The 23,514-nt window shown below is 39.5% G+C and overlaps 1 protein-coding gene across 1 annotated transcript in view; it reads right to left on the bottom strand.

The window, feature by feature from the left end:
- Positions 1 to 23,514, bottom strand: part of PROM1 (prominin 1) — a 60,690-nt gene that overhangs the window by 36,365 nt on the left and 811 nt on the right. Inside the window, 4 exon segments of the mRNA XM_032686046.1 lie at positions 332 to 358; positions 3,424 to 3,452; positions 3,455 to 3,481; positions 18,601 to 19,014. Of these exon segments, the coding sequence (XP_032541937.1) occupies positions 332 to 358; positions 3,424 to 3,452; positions 3,455 to 3,481; positions 18,601 to 18,820 (303 nt within the window). The 5' untranslated portion in view covers positions 18,821 to 19,014.

The following is a 23,514-nucleotide window of genomic DNA, read 5'->3' on the forward strand; positions in this document are numbered from 1 at the left end:
CAGAGTTGCAAATTTCTAACCTAATTACCAATTCTAGGATGAAAATTATTATTATTATTATTATTAACTCCTGGTTAAAACTTTTGCTTCCTTCTGAAGAATATGAACAAGATGTTTGGAAGAAGAATTTGGCTTAATTTTGCAAAAGAATTACTGTTTTCTATCTAGCTGAATACTTCAAAATTGACAACAGAAGTTATTGTAAGATAGGTTAGATGGGAAAACAGTATTTAAAATAACATTAAAAATGATTATGGATGTTCTAACAGAAGTAATGTATACAGACATGATTAGTTTCTTTTCAAAGTGTACATCTACCATAAGACATTACCTGAAGAGTCAGGACAACATTTTCTGGCTGTGGAAGTCAAAACAAATGGAGAATGTGTATAAAACACAGGCAGCATGCACAAAAAACAAATCCGGTGAATAATGAATAATTAGCATGACCACAACAATTAACAACACAAGAAACAATAATGAAAGCCACTAAAGTAAAATAATGCACAGAAGCACCATTAAATAATTATGGAAAAATATTCACAATAAATACATAGCAGGTATTTTCTGGTTTCCCTGGTAAGTAAAAGGAATCTAGGATTTGTCAACAAATACTTCCATTTTAAAACAATGACAGACCAGTTATTTCCACATTGAGCATCCAGTTCATACAATTCCCAACACATCTCACAGAAGGCCAGAAAACTGCATACTTTGTTGTTTAGTGATTGCTTCATGAACTCCACCTGTCATAACTGATATGATATTCCTGATTTTTCGTTTCAATTTTATTTTGGTAGCTCCACTAGCAGTTTTGGGATCTTAATCTTTGGGACTACATAAAAATTCATCCTCACTTTTAAGTAATCATGTAGAGGTTTAATTAAAAAAAAAAAAGGAAGGCTTTTCAGAAAATCTGAAGAAATCTCTTTTAACAGTTCTTAAATATCTTCTTATCTGTAATACCAGAAAAACACTGAAGACTAAATATTCAATGACAGGAATTCCAGAAGAAACCAACTTCCCCTTTGTTTCCATAGTGGAAATAGAAATTCTTGTATTTTCCCCTTCATGTCTGCATGACAAGTTCACAGCTCATAATGTTTTCCCTCTTTTTCATAACTGAAGAGAAGTGGACAAGCTAAAGACGGCAAGACCCTCAGCCCAAAGTCTGATGTGTGAAAATCATAAATGTTCAGGTTTTAGGATGTTTTTTCAGCATCATACACATCTTTATGAAATCTCTACTGAACAATATTACTTAAAATGTTCAAAATCATATTTTGATCATATCAACATATTTTCTCCCATACTAACGGGAGGAAACAAATGCTTACCCTCCCTTATAGATCTGGTACCAAATATGATTTTGAGCATTTCAAGCGAGGACTCTCCCAGCAGAAGTAAAGCAATGGCAGCAGCAGTGAGCTGGCTCCCCAGAGCGGGCACGGATCAGATGCTGGGCTGTCCTGGCAGACTGCTGCCCCTGGCAGGGGATGGGGAGATGCTGATGGTAAGAGTCACTGGGAATACTGGGACACACAGCACAGAAATGGGAAGGGCCTCCTGGGTCACCAACACTTTCTATAAATAGGTTAAAAAAAATTATACGGAGGAATGGTAGCAGAAATTTAACAGGATAAATATGAGCAGCAGATTTCCTGTTCTTGCTACTGTTCCCAATTGGCTGTTTCCCAATGCTTGGTGAGCATGGTTTCTTCTCACATGGAATTGCACATGATACATATTTCAGCCCCTTTGTTTCTGTGCTAGCACTATCTCTGCCCAAGGAGCAGTGCTTTCTTCCAGGTGCTTCCTCTTCATATATATTTTAAAGGTAATCACGCCCCTTATCAACTCTTCTCCTAAGCAAAGCAAACTCTTCTCCTAAGCAAAGCAAACTCTTCTAGTTTCCTCTGAAGACCCATAGGTTTTCCAGATTCCCCTAATGGACGTTTTCTGAACTCATCCTATTCTAAGTTCATTGTTCCTGAATTGAGTGATCAGAACCACAGGTAAACATGTCTAACTACTTATCCACACCCTTCAGCAATATTCACACTTCCTCATCTCCACTGGAAATTCCTCCAGGGGCACACCTACTGCCATGCTAGTCACTTCACAGTTGACTCTCATTAATGCTTCTGTCTTCTGAATGCCATCCTACTTGTCCTGATACATTTTCTTTTTCCAAATTTATTTCAAAGTTTTGCACTTTATTCAGGTCAGAATTTGGACTGATAAATTTCAACAAGCACATCCCCTATGCAGGACTAGAGCCATCATCAGTCTCAGATTTCTCAAGACTTATGTACTAGTTCCTAAATACTAAACTTGTGCTCATGTACACCACTTATGGCCTAACGGTTTTGTCCCAACTCTCCCAGCCAAGCCCAAGCCCAAGCCTGCTTTCCTCCCTGGGTATACAGCCACAATCTATGACGCACCACTCTTTACAGCCCACCAAACAAGTATATGGGATCAGCAAGAGTCACCTGATGCATCATAACAACAATACCTACACACCAGGATGCCAGGCAGAGGTTATCAAGCTACTGGAGAAATAGGTCTGTTGTCAGGAAGACATGGGAGCACAAGGTTTTCCCCTTTCAAATACCAAGGTCATTCAGGCCATCCTGGTTCAAGGCAGTAGCTCAGTGTCTGTATGCCAAGTGCCATATTCATCCTTCTGACAGGTACACCACACTGCAGGGACTATAAGCAAGCACCTCAGTGAAGTAACTTGTTATTGCCTGGCCATAGTTAAGATTCCTACTGCAGACAGCCCCTGATACTGTTTCAAAAGCAGAACACCATCCTTGAGAACAGCCTCAAAATCAGATGCACATTATATTCCATCTTCTTGCTACCAGATACCCTAAGAATTTCAACTGTTCCAGGATATTCACAAACCTAAAGAGATAATGAAAAATATCCTCCACACGATTAACACACTACACAAACTAAAATATACTTTGTAAGTAGGCTATGGGAGCTTCATTTTACAAAGGCACCAGAACCAGCACATAAATTCAGCTTTTCGAGAAAAACAGCTGAAGCTTACATGAGAGTTGAGCAGTAATGGTTCTCTCTAAGCTTTTTTAAAATAAAAGCAGTATTTTTCAATACAAAGAGCCTTCAATCTTTGTGCAATAGACACTGCAATCACATTACAGCTGATATTTATAAGTCAGCCTTAACTATGATTAGTTTCTTTACACTGGCTTGTGGACTTTTCCTTGTAATTGCTTTTGAGAGATTTTGGTCCCACATTTTTCATGAAACTATCACACCTGTTATTCAAAAAATTAGTATTTCTATCCTGTTCATATAGTTTTAAAATACTAATTCCTATTTTAGAAACAAACTGAATTTCAAAGTCATAATTTTCATTATTTTATGCAAATACACATAGACAATTACCTTTTGATAATCGCCCTGTGTCTTTCCCACTGCTGCTGTGCTACTTTTCTGATGAGATCTGAAAATAAGCAAGAATATTCCAGAATTTTAAACAACACAATTTATTAAAATCAAGGGAAAAGAATGGTTTGAATTCTACTGTTAGGTACACAAGATGAAATTAAGAACAGAAATCAACAGCATAGGCAAGCACATAAGTGTCCCCATAAATCTGTCTAGTAACAACATTTTTAATTAACAGTGTGTTTTATGAGCTCACAGGAAGAGACAGGTTATCTATCAGTTAATCAGTTACCACTGAAATACAGTAAAGGTTTTTCTGAGGTCATCCTCTGTACCATAAAATCATTATTAAAAGTTCATCACACATATACCAACTACTTGGACAATGTTCCAGGTGTCAGCTTTGCTTCATGTTTATGCCCAGTACACACGTGCATACATATACATACATACACACAGCATTAGATACATAATGTGCAAAATAAACATGCTAATGATGACTTCTTGATTGAAGGGTACAAGGAAGAAGACTCTTATCTTTCCAACATTATCCCAAAGTTTTTTCCCTCCCCTCCCGCCCTGCCCCAATCTCTGGACCAGCAGTTAGTATGGAAAAGCACCAAAACAATCAGAAAGCCTAACATGTTACTATTTACTGTGTGTGCAGCTCCATCTAAAACTCATTCTAACTTACAATATAAAAAAAATACAGCAACCACCAAAAAACCAAAGTAGGAATGTAACACAAATAGTGCCACTTTCAGTAAACCCTGGCAGCTGTACCAAGGATCCCCTTTTTGGGACATCACCAGCCTACCCTTATCAAGGTTTTGACAACTCTATGGGAACCATGCTGGAACTGTGGCTCCCAGTCATTTCTGTGACACCCTGCACTTGAAGAGGGGCTCCACCAGCCCCCCATGTTCATACAGAGCTGGACTTCATGCTACTATTGCTCTATTTTTAGTCTCCCCATATGCTAATGAACATACTTGATAAAAACTTCCAGTAAGTTACCTAACCTGAGGCTCAATTAAAGGACCTGAAGTTTCAAACCCAACTGCAGACCTCCCAAAAATCCAAGCCCTCTCAGAACTGATTCTAGCACTTGTGAAATATGTTCAGGGAGTTCACAGAGGCTTTGATCTCACTCCTCTCTCACCCTCCACATGGCTCAGAAAAACGAATTCCTAAACAAACAGCGCCCATAGTCCTCCCTCCCCAACACCCTGCAGAGGGAACGAGGACTAAACTGATCTGCACATTGAAGAGATCCTGAAGAGTTCCTCACAGAAAACTCTGTCCAAGGAAAGAAAACACACGACAGCAAGGCACAAACTGCTGTTTTAAGGCAGGTAGTCCCTGCAAGGAAGCTGCAGACAGCAAGACTGGCAATTAAAAAGTAAAAATCTGTTAAAACATCACTGAAGTGTCAAACTGGGACAGGAAGTACATTCTCTAACACAGAGTGCTGCAGTAGGTAAGCAAGGACTCTCTATGGTGAGGCAACCTCGTTTGGAAAGACCATCCATAGAGTACAAGACAAGGCTGAATCCCACAGTAAGAGAAATAAAACCAAAACATATGTAGAATAAGCACCTGGGAAGCACAAAAGAATTACGATCCCTGCAATTCCTTCCAAGCTCTGCATCTTGTGAGTCATGAGACTGCTGAAGGAAAGGGTACACACCACTGTAAGGGCAACACACAACTAAACCACCACTGCAGCTCTGACACATCTCAAGCAGTGGGATCAGCAAGTCCTCCCTGCATCGAGACCAATCCCAGGCAGCATCTGTGCTTCTCCAAAAGTTTCAGCAACAAGGAGATACAGAGCCTGCGTGAGGAAAAACTGCACAAACTCCAAAGGTGTAAATCCCACTGGTTGTTATGCAATTTTTTCTTCTTCAGCAGAGGTAACATTTCTTTATTCCTGTTGATAATTATACCATGTAAATAAAATTACTGGTGCATAAAATATAAATGCAATGAATTTTCTTTATAGCTAGATGGCTTTTAGCATACAGGAAAAGAGCTAAAAACAGCTCTCTTGTTATGTATTGATTCAACTATTTAGCATTGCGTGACACACACTATAGAAAAGCCACTAATGAGAAACTTCTACCAGCTTAAATGAGAATGTGATAGGAAGGAACAAAAAGGAAAAGCTTTTGTGATCCTCAGTGGCATGAAGCAGGCACAGGATCCTATGGCCCAGGATGCTGTGGCATCACCCTCTTTGCTGCTACTCCAACACCGACCAGAAGAGTTCCCAGCAATCTGCTCTCACTTTCAGGCTGCTCCTAACTCAAACATTCATCTTGCTTTGGAAAAGGGTTGGACTCACTGACATCTGGACTTCCCTTCAAATCTGAATTATTCCAAAGTTATCCTGTAATCATAATGACTTTCTGTTATAAATTATTTAGGGGAGCAGTGAAAACACTGCCAGGAAGCATGTAAGAAAGCAAAATTTTATTATTGACAAAACGTCCTTTGATACATTTCCTAACATTGGGAATTGGTACAAGAAAATTTTAAAAGCAGTAGTTTTTCACGTTAAATACAAGTTGAAAGATTTTACCCATTCTCCTAGTTGAGCGTCTGTCCCAATAACAAATTAAAAGTAAAAAAAAAAAAAAAAACATGTTGCATGAAGTTTACATACATCTGTACACACATATACATTTATGCACCTCTGTATGCATGTGTGTATATGTATGGAAGTAAGAGCTCAAGAGAAACAGAAGGTTGAGGCTGGAAGGGACCCCCTGGGATCATCCAGTCCAGTTACCCAAGGCCATGGCCAGTCAGGCTTTGAGTATCTCCAAGCAGAACAATCAATATTTAAAAAAAAACAAACCAAAACAACCCAAAACGTGCCCTGGTTTCTTGTGATATGCTTAAATTGCTCTGAATGTTCCTGATTCACGGTTTTATTTATATCGTTTCCATATTTTATAGCCTGCCAGTCAAAAAAATTACAGAAATCAATCTGAATACTCTGTGACAAATTTATGCAGCAAATTGCACTCTGTTTATGTTTCTGAAATTTAGAGTCTCTAAAGCTTGTTCATCAGAAAGTAAAACATCTTTAAGTTTAATAATAACAAGAAAGCCTGAAAATAGGTATAAATGTTCCCACATGGATTGAATAAGTTTAATAAGTAAGAACAATACCGGCTTCACACACAACACAATGGCTGCTACTGCACAGCCACTTTTTCCCCTCAATTTTACAGAATGTGAGATTTCCCTGCTGAATAAGATTCACTACTTACATTACTTTGCAATGATTTTTCAAAAGTAACATGATACTTCAGAGTGTTTTTCTCACCAGACAGCACACACTGATTGTCCGGTCTTTACTATGAATTTATTATTTAATAGCCTTCAGTATAAATGGGATTAGGTACATCCCTGGTTAATTAATTCCAAATGAAGTGTGGAAGTCATATATATTCCCATAAAAAATATTTTTGGCTATAACTGAATGTGAGATTATCTGCAGTTACTCATCCACACACCTGTACACACAAACACAACTTAGTGGTTTTGTGGTAGCAAAAATCTCCCTGCTCATTGCAGGGATGATCTTTAAAGGTCCCTTCCAGCCCAAACCATTCTGTGATTCTACCAGGTTTTAAACACATTGATAGTAATCCTGGGGAAACGTCCTGTGCCAGATACTGTGTAAACACAAGCTACTTATGGCTACACTGCTCATGCAGGACAATGAAGAGACATCTCAGATCACATTTTATTCAGCCTGTGATTCTGGTGTGCTTTTATGAACCACCTTTCCTCCCTAGCTATAACACTTCCTCTCTAGCATTCAAATAAGCTTTTATTTTCAACCGAACTAAGGTAACTCCACAGGACACTCTCGAGTTATTGGCAGAGTACCACCTGAAGGCTGATTTCTGTCTCAAATATACAAGTGTGATAAAAAGTGGTGTCCTTTATTTTCAAATTAACTCGATTACTTCTGAAATCTTGGCTTGACCAGCTGCACACATTGTTTCACAGGACCAGTAATCCAAGGCTTTAGCACAGAACACATTTTATCATTGGGGTTAAAGAGATTTACCTTGTGAGGCTCATTTACACAGCTAATTACATTACTGCTTTGCTGTCTCCCTCCTGTTCTCATCACACATGTGAAATGCCATCTGCCCTGGTAAATCTAACTAGCCAGATGAACCGTTAATTTACCAATGCAATTTGTGAAGAAATATTAAGCACCTCTGAGGATCTCCAATTAACAAAACATAATCACCAACTCTTGCATTGCATGAGTATTGTGTATATACACTCGATATCTCATTACTCTGTCTGGCTATCACTATGTATGCTTTTTAAAACTGCTCTAGAGAAAGGGATAGCAAAAATAATAGAGACTTAAAAATAAGCTGTCTGGCTATTAAGCATCAACATAAATTAGTTACAAATTCTTCTGCCAAGAAAGCTTTTCAAATCTAGGTGACAGGAAAACAGTTGGAATAAAACCTTTGGGAATGCTATGCTTCCTCTTCAGTCGAGCAATTCCATTGAGCCAGTTCAGCAATAGTGCAACTCCAACATTAATCAAATTATGCTAGAAATTAATTTGTCTTTTTATGCATAATATCATATATTAGGCTTCTATTCTGAAAGGTCTTCAAACAAACCAATAAGAACCATGACTGAAGCATTCATATCACACTGAATAGAGATTTTTTTCAGAACAACAGGGGAGAATTACAGAGATAATACACATGATCAATTAATAACTACTTTACTGCTATCTCATTCTAATGTATAAAACCACATTTCAGCCCATTCCTGTTCATCTATAATAGAGAGAGTCAATGGACTACATACACACTGAACAGTTCAGCATCTCTCTGAGTATGGGTCAATTAGCCTGAAATTAATGAACTAAAATGACTTCAAGTTTGTTTTTTTCCTCTCTAATTATTACTCAGACTAATGAATATCTCTTGAAAGGCCAAGAAAACCAGGAAAGCTGTATTAACTTTTCAGACTTATCAGAGACAAAAACCTTCCATGTATGTTATAGCAAGTTTACAGCAAATTCAGTTTATTGGCATTTAAAATACTTGCTTTGACTTGGGTGGATCTTTGGTTGCTTGCCCAAAGCCTCAAGCCAATAGCCTTTACTGCGGTCACATTCAGCTCCCACTGACGAGTCTCCTTCAGAAGGTAAGTCAAGGTCACCTTTGGTCCCCTTTACTGCCACCAGCTACACCACGGTTCTGCTCACTCCTACCATCCCTAATCCCACAGCACCACTTGTCTCTGGCTCCACTGCAGAGTAAGATGAGAGCTTGCTGAGGAATCCACCATGCACACTGGTGCAGAGACAGCAGAGAGAGAGGGTCCTGCCACACTGCTCCCCCTGTGTGCAGGAGGGAAACTCACTCTGTAGGCCATGTGGGAAGGCTCCCAGACAAGGAGGTCTTCCCATACAATAAGAGATCACTTAGTCCACAGATAAGAAGCCTAACCCTGCAGTCACTCATATAGTCTAGACCATTCCTTTCCCAACTCTAGAGTGAAAAGCTTCACTCTCCTCTTCAAAATGTCCTCCTCAGACAGACCTGGAACATAACCCTTTTCTCTAAACTAAGAAGAAAACCCCAGCCTTCTCAGATAATTTCTCCCCCAGCTTTTAGGCCAAGTCTCTCTCCATACAATTCACTGGGTTTTTTTTTCCCTCGAGTTACTAGGAACATCAGGTTGATTCAGCTTCCATCCTCCTGTTCCACGCCAGAGGTCATTCTGGCCCTCTTCCCTTCAAGCACAACTCTTGAGTGACACATTGACCTTCCCTCCCTGTTGTAGCCCACACACAAGATCTACTTATTTTACAGACATGGTGAAGGAAATTCTCTGTTCATCACCAGTCTGTTCACCTGCATTAAAGAAATAATGTTCAAAAACTAACTTTAAATTATCAGCCATGCCTTTGGACAAGAAAAAAAAGGCAAGTAAGAAAGGAGCCTTGCTGCTGCACCTCATCCCTGATGTGCAAAACAAAGCCCTAGAACTTGTTATTCCACAATGTCTGGAAGAACTTGTTTGAATGGAGGTAAAAAACCCCAACAAATACATATTAAATTGCTTAGGTATTTCAACTTCTCATCTAGTATGGCAATCTGTCTTTTAACTCTTTTCTGCCTTCAGTCTGCTGTTTCCTCTCATCCACACCATCATCGTCCATTCCCACTCCTTGACTCCACATTCTTTAATTATATGTTGTTATGCTACAGTACTCTGGCTGTCATAAAATTCAACACCACATAATATGACACAAACAAAAACACAGTTAATACATCTTTAAGGTCTTGTCACAGTTATAAAGCATATGCTGCTTTATTCATAATTGAAAGGACAAGCTACCAGACTACCTAGAAATGTGCATTAGCTTATACTGCACACAGTGCAAGGCAACGTGAGAGCAAGTGGGGAGCAGAGCTGCAACGTGAACTAGGTAATGAAGAGATGAACAGCTATGAGCAGGACTGAAAATGTAGGAGTGGTCTAAGCAGGGAGAGCTTTAGCCAGAGCACAGGTAGGACTAAGCATGGTGGAACTGCTGAAGACAAGTAATTGCCTGGCAGCAACAACTGCTGAAGGAACCAGAATGTGAAATTAAGGAGACCCCCTCAGCACCCTTCCCGACAGAAAATAACATTGCTCCAGTGAAGAAATTATACAGCAGTGGATCAGATAACAGGAACAGTCAATGAACTTCGTTCATGGACAAAAAAAGTTCCCCAATTTCCAAAAAATTGAAGTTGGTCAGGAAGACCAAATAGGTAATTTAAGTCTTCCACAGGAAATCCCCACACCTTAGAACTGCGCCAAACTTGAGGTTATTCCTTTAGTGCAGTCACATTTTCTCTTCAGGCATATTCTGCTTTCCATTGACATGCACAGACAACCTTAAAGAGCCTGGCCAAGGAAAAGATTTGAAGAAAAAGGAAATAGCCACAATATTGACGGTTACAGGACACATAGAATGAAAGATTTCTCCTTTGAAAATAACCTTGCAGGGGCTTTCTAGTTGTTCTTTGCTACAGAGAAAGTTCTGTTCTTGCTGAAGCTTTGGAAAAGAACAAAAAGAGAGAAGCCTTTAGAAAAATCCTTCCTTGGGACGCTGTAATAAATTTGCATTCATCACACAGACACGAAGGGAAGCAGAAAGCTTTGAAGAAGTATTTCACACAGAAACAGCATTCTCTCATTTTCTGAAGGCAACAAAACTTCTGTAGCACATTGTTTGCGCCACGACAGCTATTTTTTGCCGCTTGCTTTGTTTGCAGTAGCTACCTAAAGTTCTCCCTAGGCCACCATCTGGTAAGGATTTACAACAGATTATGGGCAAAGATTTAACTTGGTGCACTGTACATGCTTGTCTGTTTTAGCACACTGCACAGGCTGAGCAACTTCTTGATAGAGTGGGTTGTTTAGACACACTGGACTTGTAACTTTGATCAAAGTAGTAAATATTTAGTCTGTATGAACAACAGCATTTTTCCTCTTCCCTTCTCTCCTCAAGAGCTGCTGTAAACTGAGGAAAGCACAGAAAATCCTCACCTGCATAACTTGGATTATTGGAAATATGAACACAGATAATTAATTGGGAATGACGCACCAGAGCCCTGTTGACCAGATTACCTCAGCGACCGGCATTCTGGCAGCTTCCCTGAGATTCCTCGGAATTCCCTTTCCCTGTTTTCCCATTTTTGCAAGGGTCACAATTTTCCATGTTTGATAACTGGGTCATGCATATTGGGTTCAAAGTACTACAGAGATCATTACTTCACTCAGAAAATCAAAGCAAAAACAAAGTTGCTAAAAGGCTCAAAGTTTTGATTTGTTCTTTACAGGTACAGTCAGGCATTTTTCAGCTGAGTTAAACAGCCAAAGCAATACTTAATATTCAAGAATATTCACATTCACAACTTTAATCACTGTTTAAAGTTCACAAAAATAAAATAATTTGCTGTATTTTCAGATATAAGAAAGATCTTGACTATGTTGTGATTCCATACAGGTCATAATTTAATCACAGAAGTGTTTTTAGATAAGAAATCCATCTGCATGTTGAAAAAAGTGTCAAAGCAGGTTTGGGTTTTTTTTTTGTAATTGGCAGGCTTACACTAAGATGTATATTCTGATACAGATTAGTCAGTGTAAACTACACTGGCTGGCCTTTGTGGCAGCTGGTTTTCCTTCTAACATGAAGATAACTCACTAGTGGAAAAAGAAATAAATATACTCAAAAGTTTTCATACCTACACCGAAAAATTTAATACTGTTGAAAGGATGACAAAGCCCACTAAAATTATTACTTACACATTTATTTTGCTCCAGCAACTTTTTAATAGTGCATATTCACTTAGAAAAAAGCATCACTTTGGTTAAGATCTAAAAGTTACACAGTATATCTTGAGAAGCAAAAATAACAGTGAGAAAAAGGGAGAGGAAAAAATTGTAATTGTCATCATTTTCAATGTAATTAAACATTGAATATGACTGCTGAAAGATTTGTTGCAAAGATCTATCAAATCCTTCTTACTTCAGTTGAAATCATTCAAGAAAAAGCCGCCACTGAACAAGATTTAGGAGTTTGTTATTTTCTGAACAACCACCAATGCAAATTACCAGACAAAATTAAGAGGGCTAGGCTAATGCCATCTTGTTATGATGGTGTATTTTAAAGAAAGAGAGTCAAATGACTGCTTTTCCAAAAACAGGCAGGACAGTATCTCCCATGATTAACTCAAAATGCTTCATAATAGTCAAGATGATGAAGGAACTGAGAGGTCCCTTAGAGGCTCATGAAACCATTATTCCAGTAAATTCAGTGACATCCCCCCTCCACTCTCTCCTCATCAGTTTCACGAACTACAAGTTAAAAATTATAATGAGATTCAGCACTATGTGAATAGATAAGCCTGTAAAAATTAAATGAAGAGGGAGAAGGGACAGCAAAGTATCAGCCACTGTTAAGCTGGGTAAATTATGAAACCTCAGTCCAGTGGCCTGAAAACCCTAAGATTTCTGCAGTTGAAGAAACCTCTTTTCAAAGAGGTTCATGCATGGTACACATTACCAAAAATGTGGCTCACCCAAAACCTGTTCTGTCCCACTTCTCACCATTCAAGATGCTCTGGAAGTCTCAAACAAACAACATGCTTTTAATGGTTTAGATTTCCTGTTCACAGAGGGAAGGACACAAAGAACTGCCTTCTTCACATGGTGTACTCTGACTGCCATTGTGCCCTGGCATCTGAAGGCAAAACTTGGGCTTTGACCAAGTTGATGCCCAAGGTGCTTATCTCTTTGAGATACTAAATGGGATTGGCAAACTTTTAGATTAAGAACAATGAATACACACAGAGCTTAATTCAGTGTTTTACTGTAATTGCTAGTTCAGACACCATGCTACGTTCAACACAGCTAACATTACCAACCTCAGTCCCAATATACACACCATACAATAGTACTAATTAGCTAAATATAGGCATTTCTAGTACATGGTACCTTTGCTTATTTCTTTGAAAATATTCAAACCGTACCAATGAAGCCCCTTTACCTCAAATGATGAACAAACAACAAGGTCACATTCAGTCACAATGCCATCCTGTACCTCAGACCCTTCCCTTCCTTGTAGTTAGCAGCCCTGGATTTAACTGTGTCTGGAATTTATCTCCTGTGCACTGAAGCAGGGAATGCTGCTGATCAGCTCTCTGGTTACACCTGTGTCCCCCATTAACGTCGTGGGAGAAAGCACTTTAGATTTGGGAAATACAAGTTGAGTCGGTATTGACTACACAACTATAAGCCCACTTAATTGATGATTATTATCTAAACTCCAAGAGGTACTGCTGTTTGAGGTACCCTCCAGCTATTACCACAGCCATCTGTGGAAATGCCACCTCTGAGTACACTCCCCACAGAAAGTAACCCAAATTCCCTCAAACTCTACCTGAGGTTCATTTTCATTAGTTTCTCCCTTCTGTTCTAATAGTGTTGGAATTGTAAAGTTGAATTGTCATTTTCCAATTGCTGTCAAGGCATGTTTTTTCCTCCTAGGCACAGCTGGCAGGCAGTATTAAACCAGACCAGGGCAAGCACCGAGGATACCGAGAAAAAGGATTCCAGATGTGCACACAGAGCAAGAATTTTAGATGATCAGCTATAGTACCCTGATTAAAAAATTACTTCCATATTTTCCACATATAATACCTGTCCGCAAAAGAGATTCCTTGTTTACATAATCCAAAAGAAGCGGGCAAGAAGACATCAGAGAAGTATTAACGTCTGCAACTGTAGTTTTCTGTGGTAGCCTCTAGTAGATAATCTATATAAGTCGCCCCTCCCTAAAATCTGTCTCCTCCCTGTACACAAAAAATCCTCTTGACAAGCAATCTGTTAGAGAGTCTGCAGTTTGAAATAGTTGAGGGAAGAAGTAATTGCTCTTCTGATGCCTCAGAAAATTAAAAAGCCAGCCTTAAATCCGATTCAGAAATGTTCTCAGACTGTTCCTTGTTTACATGGGTATGTCATCAAATAGAGCATCTCTTAACTTCCCAGCATGAAATGAGCGATGATTTTTTTAAACACTACTTCCTTAAATGTATCAGAGTGGGCAGAGAAGAGGTTAATTTCTCTTGTATATTCCTGCTGCTCCTTCTTCCCAAATATTTCCAACATTACACACAAGAAATTTCTTCCAATGCATACACCATATTACCAAAATAAGGAGCACTCTAAGTTCTTATCCCAATTCCACACAAATGACATTACCACTGCTGTATGTAACACCTGTCACCGGGGACCTGCATTTTTTACATACACAATTCAGTTACTATTCTAAATTCACATCACAGCTCTTGTCACAGCAATGGAACAAAAATAGTTACAGGGATGTGGTGAAGGCACCAACTCTACAGCTTACTGAAACTGTCATTTCACAGCAGAACTTTGCCAGTCTAACAGCCAACTCACTAAAGGGCAGATCTTGCTCTTCCCCTCTTCTCAGCTCCTGCACCAGCAGCTCCATCTGTGCTCCCAGCCCCAGGATGCAAGCTTTTAAGAAAACCAGTCCACATGAACAGTGGGGTAGCTATCAAACACTAGCTCAAAAAAACAGTCAATCATGTCAGTACAGTTTCACACCCAAACTAAAACTGAGACTTCACAAAACTGGAAAAAAGGATATTCTAACTTAAGTTTTTATACAGCATCATAATGGCTGTGGGTACCTGAGCAAAATCTTATGGTGCTGGACTGCAGCACCTGCAGAGCCAGAGCACAGTCCTTTCACCACATGCTCGTGTGGACATGCCCAAAGCTCCTGGGTAAGTCTCAAGTTTAAAAACAAAAGGGCACTACCAGCTACACATAACTGAGCTTAGCTCCAACATCCAGACACAGGAATTTGCTTTTTGTAGGGGAGTTGTGGAAGATCTATTACTAACAGGAAGCAAAACTAAAGCAAAAACAGGCAGCCAAGAATTAAATAGTTACAAAAGGCAAAGCAGCTAGTTTTACCCACACACAAAAACATAATTCTGACTTACTCAAGTTTAAGTGAGGGGGTGATGAAGTGTTTTGATTATTTGCTTTAGGACCTCACAGCCAATAGATTTAAAAAGTCACTATCCTAGGAACTCATCAAACCCATCCACGACAACAGTGTTTTGAATATGCATTTTCTATTACAGCTATACTAGCTGCAGATAGAGTTTATTTTCACATCAAGTCACATGTTTCTTCTTGAAAATACATTTAAATGCTTTAATTGCTGAATACAGTCATGGGAGATATTCATAGAATCATAGAACCAACCAAGTTGGAAAAGACCTCCAAGATCATCAAGTCCAACCCTTGATCCAACCCCATCGTGGCTACTAGACCATGGCACTAAGACATCCAGCCTCATCTTAAAAACCTCCAGGGACGGTGAATCCACCACCTCCCTGGGCAGCCCATTCCAATGCCTGATTACTTTCTCTGTAAAAAATTGCTTCATAATATCCAACCAAAACCTCCCGGCACAGCTTAAGACCATAAATCATTACAGAGACAACAAAGACTAACTTGTTGAACTTCACAATCTGCAGTGGCTTTAAGGCTGACCAGATGAGGAGAAAGACCAAATGGGATTGGAGACAGGACTTTCCATTAAAATAGTCAAGTTATGATCCTCACTCCTATTCTCAAACTGTTCAACAACAAAGATTCCACAATCAGAAAGAATTGAAAGGTGTAATCCAGGTCTAAAAACCAGCTTGTTCATTTTCTAAACAGGAAAATCATATATTTAACTATTCACACTATCTTTTGCCCAGGAAGTACTTGCATTCAACAGCTGATTTTTATGTTTAAGTTTTACTCCTGCTTCAGCACAAACAGGGTTATTTCAAATAAAATACAGATGCTGGAACAAAGCAACTGTAACTTAACTGGCAGAGTTGGCCTGCAAGACGTTGAGGTACAGCAGAGTAAGGTAAACAAGCCTATCAGTTTTGGTATTATTTCACCTAAAAATAGGAGCAAGAGCTTTATTCCCAGCTTGTTTCCTTTGTGAACTCTTCACATTTTTGTTATAAAACACAAGCTGTGAAGCCAAAAATTTGTTGTGCACATCCTGCTGGGAAGTGGAATCTCACATTAACATTGTCTTACTGCAACTAACAACTGTTTCCATGGGAACACAGACAAAACTAAGGTACTTCACAGCAGCCACAGTATCAAACTGACCATGGCCTCTCTGCACCAAGTTCACATCTGAAGGTTTCCAACACAATAGGTGACATGCACCATCTCACAACCATGAACTAACAACTTCATTAATAAATTAATGCTGCAGTTTATGACAATTTCTCAGTAAAAGAAAAACTGACAATTTGTTTTGTTAGATGTCCTCTTTCTTAGCTGAGTGATAGAAGCAACTTGCAATTCTACTGAGATTAGCTCAGTTGGTTAGAGCATGGTGCTAATAACATGAAGGTCATGGGTTTGATCCCCATATGAGTCACTTAAGAGCTGGACATGATGATCCTTGCAGGTCCCTTCCAACTCACAACATACTGTGAGTCTATTTATTCTAAGTGGTGCTATTAACAAGAAAGAATAGTAATGCTCTATCCTATACAGTCCTCAACAAAAGGAGTAGTAGCACCACAATTTCCATTTCATAAATGGAGAAACAAAGGCACACCAAGATTAAAGCGATTTACTGAGCCTCAGGTAGCAAACCAGTGACCAAACAGTCTTTTCCAAACAGTGTATCATTAACTCGAAGTGGAAACTGCTTCCACGCATATCAGTTTATTTACACTTGAGTAGATGCACTCCCATTTACGGCAGTACGTCATCTAGTAACTAGCCTTCTTCCTAAAAGGCATACTTGGGAATGAAGGAGTTTGAATGTAATACTGTAACATATTCAGATCCATCAGAGCACTGTTCCAAGCATCAAGATGACTTGCAAAGGCAGGAATATCTACATGCAGTTAAGACAATGCTACCACTTCTTTTCCGGTCAGCTAAGAGTACTAATAGTAGATTGGAAAACGGAACATCAAGTACTTCCAAGTATTAGGAAGAAAGATAAGACTACTAAGATCAAAGGACTAAAGTGATTGATGCCAAGTCCTGCACACAAATCATACTTCTGTATCTCATGGTTATATGCAATACATTGGGGCATGAACCTGGAACAAGGTATTCTGAACCACCAGTCCAAGCAGAATAATGAAGTTTTGAGTTAGAAACACCAAAAGACTTGCTTCCAGTGCCCATTTGTCATTATGTTTATTTTCATCACTGAATCAGAATTAACTCTATTTCAAGTCAGAATTAAAAAAAAAAGGCATTTCAAATATGTAACTACACCACTAATACACTGAATGTGAAAATAGAACAGCATATGGCAAAAGAGATTATGTGGATTAGCCAATTAAATGGTATGACTCAAACTGACATGATCCGTCAAATCTGTGTTTTGCAGCGAAGGATGTGGGGGCATTGGAACAGGACTTCACCTAATTCAAGTAATGAAAGCCAAACTTCTGAAAATAACTGATTTGGCAAAAAGTATCTTCAAGGAAGGAAAGAGAGGTATGACATGTTCAAACCTTAGAAGTTAAGAACAAATGATCTGCTTCTGGATGTCTCCTTTCTCTTTAACACTGGAGTTCACCACACCAATGTGATGCAGAACTCACTACAAGCAGTCCCACAGGACAGTAATCTTGATCATAAATTCTGTATTCACTAATTATTCACATGCTTAGGACACATGATATTAATTTTGACATACGAGATTACAGACCAAATTGCTGATAATATAAAACCACAGTAAACATCTCACTGAAATCAAGTTTCCATTTGATTCAATTCAAGCGGGCTTTAGGCAGAATGAAGGCCTGTTTCTAAGAGTTGAATGCAGATGGCAATCCTCACCTACCAGGTCTCACAGAGAGATAAACAGTTCACCTGCATAATTAACAGAAGGAATGAAGGAAAAGAAGCAGAGGTATCTGGAAACGGTTCCTCCAAAAGGTGACATTACTGTCACCCTCATACAACTGCCCTCATTACACCTCCTGCAAGACCTGCTCAAAAGACAGATCCTGCAGGTAACAGGCCAGGATGCTACTCTGCAGTTAACCCATGGGACTCTGAGCACTTGTCTAAATAGACCTCATTCCATTTCACTTGAGCTCATTCTGCTACAGCTCTGTCAGAGCTGCATGAAGAAACATCAAAAATACAAGCATACAGTAGTTCAAAGATATCATAAATGTATGTGAACAATTTGACCAAAGAACTTAGTTTATCCTCTACTCCTGTCTCATGCTGTTTCAGTTATGCAAAAAAGCCTCAAATGCATCAGTGACAGCTTTGAGATAGGTAAGATTTGAAACTTCACCAATATCTCATTTTCATTAACAACCTCCTCCCCACCATGCTTAAGCAGAAAAATGTTCTTTTATAGAGAACTGTACACATTTCCAGGCCATAACACATGCTACTTACAAAGCCCTTCACGTAATTTACTTCCTGACTATGGCCTTGGTATCTACAATAGGGTGACAGCATCAATAACAAGTCTGTATTTAAAAAAAAAGTAGTTTATCTGCTTACCTTGAGGAAAAGAATTTGGCTGCACTAAGTACAGGAATGCGTGTACTATTTTAAACAAAATTCCTATTGACCCAGGTTCATGGTATGCACCTGTATCATACGTCTTGGATGGTACAAATCCAAAATCCAAAGTCCCAGGAGGTGGTTTGTATATAGGCTGCACCTCTGAAATAGTACTTCCACAGAACAGCAGCAGCAGCAAACAGAGTTCCACAGCCATAGCTAGCAGTATTCATAAAATTGGAGGTAGAGATATTTGTCCAACCAAGTCTAGAAATCTTCAATACATTCAGCTGGGGGGCAGCTTTTTAGCCAGGGGAACAGTGGTACACTCTCACACCTTCAATTCTTTAATGTACTCCAACTTCAGAGTGGTACAGCAGCCTCTTGTGGAAATGACTCAGCGCACCATCTCTGGCAAAAAAAAAAAAAAAAAGAAAGAAAGAGCTCGTTAAGGTATGTGCAAGCAAATAGGAAAGTGCAAGATAACCTGCAATCTTCTGTGGAAACTGAACAGTTTGAAAAGCGTGCCAGATAGGATAGGAAAGAAAAAAGACGTTGAAGTTTGTGAATAATATGGTATACTACATACACTGTACTTGAAAGAGGTGGAAAAAACAATTATGCACAGTTCCAGGTCAGTGAGTTTTCAAAAACAAAGCAGAACATTGGTACAGCTCCGAGGGAAACAAAACTAAAAGAACAGTGTATGAATTGTGCTTCTGACTAAGTACAATATGTCGTGTCACAACAGTTACACAATGCATTTAATGCACAATTCTACACCAACACCTTTACTTCCAAGGTATTTCCAGGTCAAAGAGATGCTGAAGATGGAAGACTTTCAACATGTAGTATAGTGAGACCTAAGTCTCTCCCATGCTTTACAGTCTCCAGTAAAACACAGGCTACCTTTCTGAAAACCAGTATTGACTTGCAAGAAATCACACTGTTTGTGTTTGCAGTCTGTGCTGCACTCAAAGAAGAGATCAAGATCAAGAAAAACATGGAACAAAGGAATACAAAACGAGATCAAAGAACTAGAGACAGTTTTGTTTCCCCACAGTCCAACTGAGTTAAGAGGGAAAATTCCAGCCTATCTTTCCCCCTCATGGCTTGTGAAAATCAAGAAGAATGAACAGTAATAATGCTACAAATAGCACAATTATCCAAGCCTTATTCAAAAAGACGATGTTAGCAACTACTCCGCAATATGATGTTCAACACAGGAACACAGTAATTTAGAACACATTACACGATGAGTATTTTCTTATCTGGAAAAGAATATTTTGCTAAAGATTAATGAAAGAAAAAAAAGTCTAGATCCAAAATATTAATTTTCCTCCTTTAATTTTTTCTTAAGACCAGTTTTTTTCAGCCTAAAAGATATTTTAGTGGAATTTTATTTTATACATCTCTTGCTCTAGGGCTGAACACAGAAAGGTCGGAAAGTTAGAACTGCTTAGGCTGCAGTTCATTATAAAATCTACAGAAACTCTACAGGACAAAATATCACAAAACCAGACCTAAGTGGGGAAAAAAATTATTTTACCTTAATGACAGAACAGGGAAGACTGTAGAAGTCTGATATACTACTATTCAACTTGGTTTTCTTAAAAAGAGGTATGAACAATTTTTCTAAGTCAGGTTTATGTTTTCTAAGTCAGGGAATTGGTAGGTGTGTTTGTGTAAGCTGAAATGGAGAAGATGACTTCTCTAACTGGTGTCTTAAGGCAAAGCATGTTCTCTGTGGTGCATTCTGCTATTGTAGAAAGAGAGTAGAAGAGAAAGAATACACGAGCTTTGGGTTTTTTTGATAGATTTTAGACTAAAGACAATTTAGAGTCTATCTAATTGCACGAACAGGCAAATAAAGCACTGTCAAAATGTCCCCCCAACGTGGGAAAACAATCGCTACACCTGCTAGAAATGCGAAGTCGTGTATTAACCAAGACAAAGTGGGCACTTTCAAGACAAGGACACTCCTTGTACCACAAATACTAACAATATCCTGCTAAGTGGACACACATAAATTTTCAATTCTGAAGACACTACTAAAGTCTCCAACTCCTCACAATTTTCAGTCAAGTTTTTATAAAGTTCAGGTGAGTTTCATGCAAATCAAAGAATCTTCAGAATTCTGACCATACTCCATTATTCTCCCTTTGTTGGCAAACGTATAACAGTAAACACGGTACATATAATCTTACTGGGCAATTCCTGCAGGCTGACACCAGTTCTCCTCTGTACTACAGAAAACACTAATATATTTTCAAGGTTATATTAATAATGACCGGAAACTTGCGGAAACACCATTAAACCTATAACTCAGGATACCTCTGAGTATCCAATATGTATTCAACCTACTTAAAAATAACTCAGATGTAAAAAGTTCTCAGCAGTTATCCTTTTCTTGATATCTAAAAGAAACTTAGCTGGGAGCATATTAGTAGTTAAATATGCTGGATAAACAGCATTAAAGAGGAAAAATCTATCCATGAAACTTGTAATTGTGAGAACTGCAAGAATGGCATGCACAGTGGTGACACATATAAAGAGAACCGAAGTTCTCTTAGCAGTTTATGCTAATCTTCATTGCAGCATGTGGCCATCTCATTTCCTCAGACACAGTGTGGTATCACTGCAGTCAGTGAGCTACAGGCACTGCCATTACAACTCTCCCCAAGTTCAAGTAAACAGTGAATGTAAAGAAGCTGTGTAAAACTTTGAAATGCTTACATTAATTATCAAATAAGCTACTCATTTCATTACTACGTTTCAATAAAAAGAGAAACCAGAACCACACACCCTGTGAAGATACATAACAAGATAAATAATAATGAAAATCTTTAAATTATTTTCTGTTTGCAAGTGCCCATCTTTAAAAGATTCAAGCTTTTGTATTTTATTCTGTAGTTAACACTAATATTCTACACCATCGCTCACACATGCAGCAACATTATCATATCTCAGATATATCCTATCTGTTATTAAAAATATTGTAATCTTTTCCAAAACCAGTAAAGCTTCAGCACCTCCACTGTAATTTTAACAAGGGGAGAGGAGACAGAGCAAGATGCATTAGTTCAGCAACTGCTTCCATGATACATCAACTCTAGATAACAGAGCTCAGAGGCAGCAGGATGTCCAGCTCGTTGTTTCCATGGGACTGGCCTCCTTCTGTTCAACACTGCAACTCACGCAAATACAACACTGCAACTCATGCAAATACAACACTGCAGTGCACTGATGCAACAATGATTAACCCCGTGAACTGAAATTCAATCAACCAGGAGCTACATTGCTAAAGCTCAATGGTGGATCCTGCTGGCAATGAACCGGGATGGGGCAGGATGATGGAAGATGCAGTTGTCCATAGGAAGTCCACACAAAGGTGCTGGGTACGTTTGTTACATTTTTTAATTATACATTTGAAGATCCAAGTCCATAATCCCCTTGAGTGAGATTGCATCCGAGCCAGCAACCACTCGAAGAGTGAAACGAATGAGAACAGCCACAAAACAGATAGTTACAGGTAGATTAAAACTCCTAAACATGCATCAAAAAAGACCAAAGCCACACCACCACCTTTCCATTCAAGAGACCCAAAAGAGCAAGCCTAGTTAGATGCTGGTAAGCTAAAAGGTATAGTTTTCTGTAACTAAATCTGCCCTAAGCCTACCAACATTTACAACCTGTTGCCATAGGAGGAGCAGGAAGCAAATAAACCTAACAAGCACTAGGAACTGACTGCAGAATAGGAGCCTGGCAGCTCTGAGAAATACTACACAAATAGCATCTTGCACACAAGGCAGCCTCAGTACGCACCTGACTTGCTTGCTGCATGTTCAAAATGAGTAAGTGCTCAAGTGCTGAAAAACTGGGTATTCAGAATCCAGTTTGGTTTGAGCAGCTTCTCAATAATTTCAAAATACATAAATTAAAAAAGCAGCATCAAAAAATCCTGCTGTTTTACAAGTCACAGCCATTTGGAAACAGACACAGACCTGTAAAAATTCCAGGGGAGATACCTTCCTTCGAACATCAGCATGTCTGATTTTCATCTGACTGCATTAATATTTAAAGTACATTTTCACTAACTGAACAAATATATTTAACTTGATTTTAAATGATGCATTTACCCCAGTACTCATAGAGCATTTCTTGTGAGATTACTTTTCAGCATCACACAGAAAATTTTAAAACACAGTAAGTCCAGCCCATAAACAGGCAGTTTTTGGCAAAGGTGAACTGATGAGTGCCGCGTACATGTCCCAACACCAAGGTATCAAGATACGACAGACCCCACATATTCCCACTAGCAGCCGAGACCAAGCCTTTCCTTCATCCCCTTTCCAATTACGAAAACTGTAGAGACCTCTTCCTCTAACATGCTGCTTAGTCCTTGATCCGCAAACTGCAGAGTAGCGCGGGTACCGCAGCTCTGCCTCTGCTGGAATACCGGCCGATGTGGTAGTTTCTTCAGCTGCTCGCTCCGCATGTGCGTGCACAAGATACAACCTCACGTTTACCACCACATCTGCCCCTTTTTTTTTTTCCCCAGCTCTCGGATGAGGATCCCGGCTCACTGCAGAGCTCACCCTGACGAAAAAAACGCGTGGCCACCCGGGGTGTGCCGGCGCGATGTGCCCAGGTGCTCAGCGAGCAGCCACCGCCAGCACCGCCCCAGGGAGCTCCCGCGGGGCGGGCGGCAGCCGCCGCAGCGCTGCCGTACCGAGCGGGACCGGCGGCAGCGGACGGGCCCTGTCCCCGCTCACAGCCCCGCCGGGGGGTCGCCTCTTTGCCCCCCCTGCCCCTGACGAGCACATTTCGAGGACAGCACCCTGTCCCCGTCCGCCTCCCTGGGACCGCTCAGGCCCCACCGCCCGCCCCCCGCCCCGGGCAGGTGCCCTC

The sequence above is a fragment of the Chiroxiphia lanceolata genome, chromosome 4, assembly GCF_009829145.1.
Source record: "Chiroxiphia lanceolata isolate bChiLan1 chromosome 4, bChiLan1.pri, whole genome shotgun sequence".
In the NCBI taxonomy this organism is placed as follows: domain Eukaryota; kingdom Metazoa; phylum Chordata; class Aves; order Passeriformes; family Pipridae; genus Chiroxiphia; species Chiroxiphia lanceolata.